General features: G+C 45.3%; 1 protein-coding gene across 1 annotated transcript; it reads left to right on the top strand.

Annotated features, from left to right (window-relative positions):
• The first annotated feature begins 7,159 nt into the window (after positions 1-7,159).
• LOC109771293 (agamous-like MADS-box protein AGL62) lies at positions 7,160-7,510 on the top strand. Its single transcript, XM_020329983.1, has one exon. The coding sequence runs from the start codon at positions 7,160-7,162 to the stop codon at positions 7,508-7,510; it is 351 nt and encodes a 116-aa protein (XP_020185572.1).
• The last annotated feature ends 2,780 nt before the right edge of the window (positions 7,511-10,290 follow it).

Here is a 10,290-nt window from a genome sequence, read left to right on the forward strand (position 1 = left end):
CGACAGCTAGCCCATTTTTCAGCAAACGCCAAGTATGAATTTTGGCCTTCCCCGGCGCATTAGTGTCCTAGAGAGCGAGCCAAGCTTTGTGATCCTTGCTTGGCATCGACGTTCCCGGCTGTCCGGTTTTCACGTCCTTTAAGCTCATGCCGAAGTGGTATGCAGACTTGACGGAGAATTGCCCGTTCTTGGTGAAGTTCCATGCAATATAGTCCTGCATGTTGACCTTTTTATGGGATCTAATCGCCTCAAGCTTTTTTATGGGACCTAATCGCCTCAAGTTTTGCCTTAGTCACGCCGTGGTTGACCTTTTTTAGGGTAAAATTAAGCCAGGACCGTACTAGGAAGAGGAGGCCATGTATGGGCTTTCTTATGGGCCTTTTTTCAGATTTTATTCTCAGTATTCACCATCGTTTGTGTTAAGGGGGGCCAACTTCGTGTATTCCCTTGATCCAGCGCTAATTACTCGTAGCTGCTGAAGGAATTGTCGATCGATAGGGGGGGCCAGGCCCCTGCTCGTCCCCCCCCCCCCCCCCCCCCCCCCCCGCCCGTCTCCGCCACTGCTCCTATGAACCCAATCCCTTCCTGTGTAGGTTATTTCATGCTCGGGAGGGAGGATCCACACTTCCTTCAACTCATGCCACAGGGTCATCGCAAATGTACATCGGTGAGCAACTGTTTCGTCGTCAGCTCCACAAACAATTGCAAATAGGGGTAAGACCGCGGATATGTCAAATCTATTAGTTTGAACCGCATGTGAATCAGTTGCTAGTTTTCATGTAAAAATACGTACCTTTGGGTGGACATTTTTTCCATATGGTATTCCAAATACTACGATCCGTTGAGATGTTATGGCTTGATCCAATCATTTCGTGTTTATTTTCATCAACGGCTAGCTTGTACGCACTATGAACAGTGACGATTCCATTTTTTCGGCTGCGAAGCAATACAATCATCCCGATCATAGCTTGGGAGTCGAATACAAAAAATATCAGTCGCATCTTGATGTGTAAAATTGTGTGTTGTTCTTTCCTGCTTCTAAGCATGTTGTTCTTGGTCTATGAGATCCACTACCAAATGGACTCGCAAGATTTTGTCAGATTTTTATGAATTTTAATATTTCTCCTCAGAATCCAATTGTTTCTCCAGAAACGAACGCTTTTTCCGTTGCAAATGTGCCACACACATCCTTTCTTAAGAATTTCCAACCAATGCATGATGCCCTGCCAACTCGGTAGGCACTACGAATAAATGCCGTGTCAAGTAGATCAGCCCCATGGTAGTATTTTGCCTTAAGTACTTCTGCAAATAAATTAAACGGATATGTAACTACTAGCCAAGCTTTCCTAGCAAGGAGACACTGGTAAAAAACTTTAATTTCCTTGAGACCCATACCTCCTTGATGTTGTGCTACTTGTGAGTTTCTTCCAGCTCAATCAATGAATATGTTGGCGGTCATTATCATCTCCCCACCAGAAAGATGTTGGCATGTGCATCAGCTCCTCGCAAAGGCTTGCTAAAATCTAAAAAACACTCATTGCAAAGGTGGGTATCACTTGCACCAAAGATTTAATTAGTGTCTTCTTGGCACCAATCATTCATTATTTTCCTTTCTTTGTTGTAGGTTGACTTGAATTTACCCTTAACCATGCTCCCTTCTAGAACTATCAAGTCCAAATACTTATCATCAAAACTAACTATCACCACATATAGAATACTTATTACCTCCTGAACATCCTATTGATATTCTTTGTTTCGTCGAAGTATAGAACATTTGCATGTACTGATCACCTGGCCCATGGCTATCTCATAATTGCTCAGAATGTGCTTCGCCTTGCTTGCCTGATCGTTGTTTGCTTTAAAAAATAATAAGCTATCATCTGCAAAAATAACAAGTGTGAAATACCAGGGTTTGACGGGAAAAAATTTAGCTCTTCTATTTCATCCACTTCAACTAGGCGTCAAAGAACATATGCTACAAAAATAAAGAGATGTGGCGAGAGTGGATCACCCTTTCTTAAACCACTTGCAGGGGAAAAACTCGGCAGCAGGTTCCCACTGAAATGGACCAAATATTTCACAAACTTGACACACCTCATGATCTATTGCGTCCATTTATCAGCGCAGACTAACCCTCTCATTGCCCCATCAAGATATTTCCAGTCGACTCTCTCATAAGCTTTTGCGAGGTCTAATTTATAAGCGCAAAACATACCTTTTGCATCTGAGCTTTTCTGAATATGTTGTATATATTGTGAGGCAATCAAAGCATTATCTATGATCATTCCCCCTAGTATGAACGTGCTTTGAGTTTGGTCCTGGTGTAGTGGTCACATCCTGTTTACCACACATTTTGAGGCAATTTTGTAAAGTATGTTACATAAGCTGATAGGTCTATTGTCCTTAAGGCAGCTTGGGTTTTCCTTCTTCTGATAATATGACCGTATTATTCACGCCCTCCGACATGACTCCCTGTTTTAGAAAACTCTCTTACCGCCTAGATCACCTCTTCTTTCAGAATATCCCAATGCTCAGGTTAATGATTTTTAGTTGTTAAGATCTGACAGTTTTTTACTCTAAAGTTCATGATTTTTTGTTAAGGTCTTGCAATATTTTGTTGGTTCACTTATTAATAAATAGCACTGGCTAGATGTTCATCGACTGAAAATACATTTGGGCTGATCACTTTCTTTTTGTGATGATGAGAAAGGGGCCCGGGCCGGCCACGGTCAGGCGTGGTGCTAACACCATATCTGGACAAGTATGTATACTACTATACTACGAGTACATGCAGAACTTTAAACCGTAAGATTCAATGTGTGCTAGGCCTGATTATTGCCTAGTGGTGGGACTCATACGTTGGTCGGTGGTTTGGGGAGTTTTATCATGACTTAATAGATGAAATAAAGCATGAATGCACAATCAAACTGGCCAAGTAGCGATCAACATTTTTCCAACAGAAGTTCTCAGAAAACTAGCAAACACTGGTTTCAAAATCCCGGAACGTCGAAACCAATGTGAAGTCATAATTTTGTCAACAAGCAGAGAGCGTGAATATGACTGGTGATTCACACCAGACACCAAGGACGCTAGGACAGGGCGACTAGACTAGTATGCAGAAATCGCTGAAAAAGAAGTGCAACTACGTGACGGAAGTTGATTTAAAGAAAAGAATTACATAATGTAGGTGGATTTACAAAAAAAATCACATAATAAATTTTAATGCAGAATTAAAATTGATATTCATTTTGAAGCAAATTGTATTGCAGCGGATGAAATAAGCACCCTCGCTATGGTCATCTCTCGTTCTTGAAACTAATCAGTTAGTTTTTGATTTAGGTTGAACTTTTCAAACACATAATATTTTAATAAACTCTTAAATATATGTATTATACAAAATTATTTCTGATTAATCTCTGCCACGACTAGGAACGGTTCATGCCTTTGGCACTAGCCGCAGCTATGCCACCACCTCCTGTCAGAATGTGGAATGCAGTGCATGTTTGTTACATCCCACGTCAGGCATGGATGTGTCCACCACGATGAGTCTTTCATGATACATGCATATAGTACTCCAAGTACATGCATGCAACACTTGCTAAACAGAAAAAAAACAAAAATCAAAGAAAATAGAAAAATAGCACTTCAAGAAGAAACGAACTAAAAAACAAGAAATGCAAAAATGCACAAAATTTACACAGATATTGCACATTTTTATCATATGCAATCATAAGCATATAGTACTGGAATTTTTGCTAAAAGATGTGATCTATGAAGTAATGATTTAGTGGCATTGGTATTACCTGTTAAGGAGAGAGAAAAGGTTAAAAAATAAAGTCAAAAGAATATTCATAAGAAGGAATGAATTGGTGGCACAAAACTTACAGTCACTATGCAAGAATAAGCATATAATGGGGGAATTTAAACAAAAGGGGATATTCCTAAGAAGAAATGAATTAGTGGCATTGGTATTACATCGCCGCCAGGGCGGCGGAGGCGGAGCTCGCCAGGGAGGCCGGGAGCGCCGGCGGCGTGGAGGACAAGGGCGCGGCGGAGGCGGAGGGAAAGGAGCTCGCCCAGTGGGCGGAATCCGCTGGAGAGGCCACCAGCGCCGGCACCGGGGCTCCTCTCATTGAGGACGCGCCTGACGAGTCATCGTCGTCGGAGGAGGCCGATGCCGTCGACCCTCCAGCCATGGGGAGAGGGCGAGTCCTGCGGCGGGCCAGCTCTGGCGAGCCGGTTCGGCCTGGCAGGGCCGTGCAACCCCGGCATGCCCAGGAGACGTCTGCGCGCCAAACGAGGGCCGCGACGGCGAAGAAAGTGGTGAAGGTCGCGGTGGCGAAGAAGAAAGCATCTGCCTCTTCTTCGTCTAAGCGCGTTCAGACGCCACCTCCTTCCCCTCCTCCGGCAGACGTTGACGCGGAGGTCACCTTTGACTTCGGGTCCCTCAGGCCAAGGAGGAAGAGGAAGGCAGCAGAGGAGGAGGAGGAGGAGGAGTAAGCTTCTTGTTCCCTTCCCCCTACCTGGCGCGCCAAAGATGTCGGTGGGAACGACACCTATGGGATCACTGGAATCCCTTCTACGGTCGGCGGGCGCGGGGTTGTGAGAAGAGCAGGTCCAGGAGCCAGCACAAAGATCGTTTACCCAGGTTCGGGCCGCGAGGATGCGTAATACCCTAGTCCTGCTTTCGTGGATGTATTCAGTGTTCTTGAGCTTTCGAACTAGCTACGGTGGCTGCGTAGTTCCAAAGAGCCGAATCCCTCTCCAGTATGCCTCAGGCCTCCTTTTATAGTCGAAAAGGGGTTGCCACAGTGGCACACAGGAGGTGGAAAGGGGTTCAGTGCGTGAGCTTATCGCCCAGCATTACGGGACAAAGCGCATTAAATGCGGTACTTAGGTGTCCATTAGCTTTACTAGCAAAAAGGCCCGTGCGTTGCAATGGGAGAAAAAAATACCACACGCTCTTAATTTTCAAAAAAATGTCTATAATCTAAGAATTTGTAGTTACGGCCCAAACAAAGATGGTCTTAGCCTACAAAAGCGCAGTTCAAGATACCACAGAAATTCTATTCCAACACAGCTTGCATATAGATTTAATCGGTCCAAAGAAATGGGGAAGTGATCAGATTTATTCATGTCATGTATGAAATGGGGTATTGTTACGGGCCGGTAAAGGAAAACTACAAAAATAGACGATGACACATTAGCACACTACGGAGACATGTGTGCATCAAGGGTGGTTTTCAGTTTAAGCATCACCAACTTAGGGTAACTCTTGAACACTTTTTTCACATGCATATTTATTAAATACATGAAGAGTTGTTAAAAGATACATGATTTTTTAAGCATAAACAGAGAATTTTCTATCTGAAAAAGAACATTTTTGTATGGTCTCCTATGGACGCAGGTAATTGCGTCCATATTTCATCACTATTTTTCGCCATACATGTCATAGGTATTGGTCCTTAGATAGTATTTTTCTTCAGATTGTTAACCGGTAAAATAACATCATATTCAGATTCTACATATTTTTCTAATCAAAATTAATATATAACATGTTAAATTTGGAGTTACGGTTTAGAAGATATGAGTATTTTAAAGAACATTTGATATCTACTGCGGGTTTAATGTGAGAAAAATCTGGGGGTTTTCTATAAAATAGCAATGACGGACTAAGAATACCTATTTCTTTTATTAGTAGGTATAGATCGGGGATGGAAGCGAGGCCCGTCCTGTCCGTCACCGTTCCGCCTTGCTTCGACACGCGCCCAGGCCAGCAATGTGTGCGGCGCCATGTAGGCAGGCAGGCTGCTAAGGTGGCGCGGTGGCAGGGTCTTCACGAAGATCTGCATGCCACCACGCAGGTGCTTGCGGAGTTGGTCTGGAAGCCGCATGTTGCCACGCAGGTGCCTGCCCAGCTGGTTGGGCTGGCAGCTGCATGCGAACGGCGGTGGAGTCTTGGCTGGTGTGGGCCTGGCAGTGGCCCTGCTGATGCCCTCGGCAAGGGTCTTGCCGGGGGCCCAGCAAGGATCTTGCCGTGGCGTCGCAGTCGTCCCCGGCAAGGCGCTTGCCGGGGGTCTTGTGGATCTCCTCGGCTAGGATCCCGCCGAGGGTCGCCGTCTTCTGGTCCTCATCTGATCTTGTGTGTTCATGATCTTGATGAAGTTCTGCATGCCACCACAGAGGCGCCTCCCGAGCCCTGGTTCCAATGTAGTTGGTTGGCTGGTGTTGGAACCCACGGGCTCAAGGGTGGCCTGCTCTGCTGGCATCGGGCAAGTTTCCCTGGCAAGGCTCTTGCCGGGGCCGCGGAGGCCGCCCCGGCGAGGGTCTTGCCGGGGGAGTCCACCTCGCCCCTTTGCTCTCCCGCGTTTCTGGTCTTGGCGTTGCCCCGGTTGTCTTGCGCTTCGGCTTCTCTCCGGCTTCCCTCCTCTGCCCTGCTAGGTGTGGCCGCGACGCGTGGCTCTGACTGCCCGTGCACAAGTAAAGAGGTCAAAAGGAGAGCCCCTGCTTTTGTACACCGACACCCTCCCTCCACACGCCGGAAGTCCACCTGTGAGCTGCCGCCGCCCTGGCGCGTGCCTCCCCCCTCCATGCCCTGGAGCTTCAGCGGCGCCGCCTTCTCAATTTTGGCAATTGGTCTCCGAGGGACGAGTAGCATCCACTCCGGTGGTTGCTTGCTCAGTTCTGGGCCAAACTCCTCGAACCCCACCCGCCGTCTAGATCCGGCTCCGGCTGCTGCCCAATTCCGCAGCCATGCTCCTTTCAACAAAAATCTGGGGTGCGCACGAGCAACGGTTTCTCCAAGAATGGAAGCACGTCGTTGTTGCTGGATAGAGTAGCAAAAGCAATTTGTTTCGGCAAGAGGTGTAAATAATACGTGCAAATCCTACACTTATGGAAATCTGATACGGAATGGTTCTACGGACTCCTCTCTGACCAACCAATACCCGTGTTTTCAGCTGGTGGAACCTCTCTTCCCTAAGCTTCTCAAACCACAACTACGCACATGAGTCCGTGACAAAAATTCCATAGGAAACTGTCTGTAAGTCTAGCATTTCTCAATAATACCAATTACGTAGTTATCCTTTGACACCGAGACGTAGGCACACACACTCCTCTCCTTCCCTTTCTCTGAGAGTACCCACAGAGCGAGCGAGTAATGGTGGCGCCCAACCGGAGGCGTGGCAGAGGCTTGAAGAAGACAGTCATCCACCGGATCGTGCATGAGGATGCCCGACACTTTTGCTTCTCCAAGGGTCGCATGGGGTTCTTCAACAAGGCCTGCGATATGGTGGTCCTCACTGGCGCACAGGTCGCCACTCTCGCCTTCTCGCCCGGTGGCAACTCCTTCTCCTTCGGCCACCCCTCCGTCGACACTGTCGTGGAATGCCTCCTGGTGGTGGAGGGTGCGGGTGTTGGCGCGAGGGAGGAGGGCGCTGCCGGCGAAGATCAAAAGCTGGAGAAGCTGCACCAGGAGTTCGACGATTGCGCATGGAGTTCGTGGAGGTGAAGAAGCGGACGGAGACCGGCGTATGTATGTCAGGTCAAGTCCGGCACGGTGGCAACCGGCATGAGCGCCCCCAAGTCGAGTTGGTGGCGGAATTGTCTGCGTGTCCAGGGTATGCATGGCCAGTATCTAGTGTGTGTCTACGCATAGTCTGGTGTGTGTTTGACTTGTTTATGGGTTGTGTATGGCCAGTGTGCGTTAGTCTGTGCACGAGTGTTTGTATTGGGGTGGTGCGTGAGTTGGGCTCCCGTCGGAGTCCACCCCTAGTAGGGGTAGTTTGTTGGCGACGGTGGCGGGGGTGCCCGTGGTGATCAGTTGCAGCCCGGCCGCGTAGAATGCGATAGTGCGTCGTGGGCGTGGGCCGGAGAGTGCGGATCGTGCATGCGCGTGGACGAGTGGGGAGCGCAGCGTCGTGTGGGCACGCCTTCTTCCTTCTTTCTTCTTCCTCGGACTGTGCCAGACATATCTAATTCTCAAAGCACTCACGGGGGCTCTTCGACAAGGATTTCCAAATGAGGGCTGCAATTTAATAAATTTGGAAGAAATTATATGTTAATAACATTTTTAAAAAGTAAAAATAGTTAGGGAAAATTAGACAAATATTTAAGTTTGTGTGTATAAATGTTCATCCCACATTTCCAAAATGGGCACCGATATTAAAAAAAATGTGTTTTGCATATTTGAAAATTGTTCAGCATGTGTGCTAAAAGATTTAATCGTCCTTTAAAAAATTTTAGTACTAACTTTTCAAATATTCATATATTATCAAAAGAAATTATCGAATAATAGTGGCCCGTATGGACGAGCAACCTATGTGATTCGTGAATGTTATGTATGCCAACATGTAAGTGTGGTTGGCCATCTGATTGGTTCAACCACACGTGCATATTTTGGTGCACATCTCATTTCCATATCCAGGTACGCTTGGTGTACGCGTGAATGGAAGAACTATGTACGGCAGCTACCTACTAGGCTGACAGGAAACAATATGTAACTAGGGAAATACACTTAGACGCGTGACAGCTCATGACGCACAGACAATATGATAAAAGTCTCTACTAAAGGCGAACGTAAGCATCAACCTTTCATTGCCTTCAATATCCATGCATTTGGCACTCATATGCACCAGTTATGCAATTTGGAAGTTAAGTGTAATTACTAAGATTAGTGTGTTTCGGTGACGTGTGATCTGAGGAATTATACCAGATGAGGCCAATCTAAAACGACATCACATCAGAAACATTAGCACGTTCAAGATTTTGCTACCAATGGAGGAGGATCTGGGTAATGCTTTAATCCATTGCTCACTAAAGCTTTTCAATTTAAAGTTGCTTCCTTTCCCGAGCTTCACTCTTGTCTTGTTGGCTATACTTCATAGCTTATGATTCTTATCGTTGTTTCCTCTCCATCTGTTGTGCTTTAGCTCTCACGATTAAGTCGTCCCGGTGCCTATAAATTAACAAAACACAACACCATTGCATTTTCATTCAATGAAAACAAACAACACAGCAAGGTACAAGAGTGTCACTAAGAAGCTTACAATCTATCAAATTATGAACCTGAATAGAAAAGTACTCCCTCTATAAAGAAATATAAGAGCATTTAGATCACTAAAATAGTGATCTAAATGCTCTTATCTAAGCGCTATTATATTTTTTTTACGGAGGGAGTACAGTATTAAAATTTCAGGTGTGCATGCGGATGGGCCAATTAAACAGTAAACATAAGAATTAGTTATAGTGCTTAAAAAAATGCATAACCAAGTGTTAGAGTTATAATGGTTAAAGAACATACAATATGTGCATCCCTTAGCTTAGTATACACCTCACCCATGCGTTTACCTTCCACAGGAAATGCCTTCCTTTCCCTCTCACTGTACGAAACTAGTGGCATGACTGTAGTACCTGAAGCTGCGAAAGATGACATGGAATGGAACTGAAAGAATTGCCAAAATACCTACCAGTCCATGGTATCAACATAAACTAAATGAACTCCCCATAAATACGTTTGGAATGGGACCTTAAACAATGCAGTCATTTTACCTGTGAATATGTACTTTCCTAATGCACACATGAATGTGATGAAGTAGATAACTTAGAATGCAAATACAGGTTGCACTAGCATAGTATATTTCTCAAGTGATAGTGGTGGTACTAAAACTGACGTGCTGCACAAACAAACAGCTGGAATATTTCTCGAAGGGCCAGGCATCTATGCACATAAAAGTGCACCTGGATCAGAGATGGTGCTGATCTATATAACAGAAAATTTTAACGACATGAATTAAGTTTTCATTAAATTTGTAAGCTAATCATTAACCAATTTCACACCACCTAGTTCATCAGTAGATTAAAACATCACAAGTTGACAGGATATTCTACTGGAGTGTAAATCGATCTGAAGTTCAATTCTGTTCGAAACAATCTGTCACCCCGGCTAAGTTCAATTCTCTGCGCGCCGGAGTGTAAATCGATCCGACCCTTCAACTAGTGGGTTTGACACACTTCCGTCAAAAAAATAGTGGGTTAGACACACTTCCGTCAAAAAAATAGTAGGTTCGACACGCACCATGTACGTGCATAATCTTTTAAAAAAATTAAAAAGACACGCACCACATATGTGTACAATGTCATAAAAAAGGTAGAAAGCAGTACCACGTACCATGTGTATAATCTGATAAAATAAAATAAAAGGCACGTGCCACGTACATCCGTAACATGTTTTTCTAGGGACATGTGTAACATGTATGTTGAGGTTTCGTGTGTGGTGCATACATGTCGCAT

The sequence above is a fragment of the Aegilops tauschii genome, chromosome 3 (genome assembly GCF_002575655.3).
Source record: "Aegilops tauschii subsp. strangulata cultivar AL8/78 chromosome 3, Aet v6.0, whole genome shotgun sequence".
NCBI lineage: Eukaryota > Viridiplantae > Streptophyta > Magnoliopsida > Poales > Poaceae > Aegilops > Aegilops tauschii.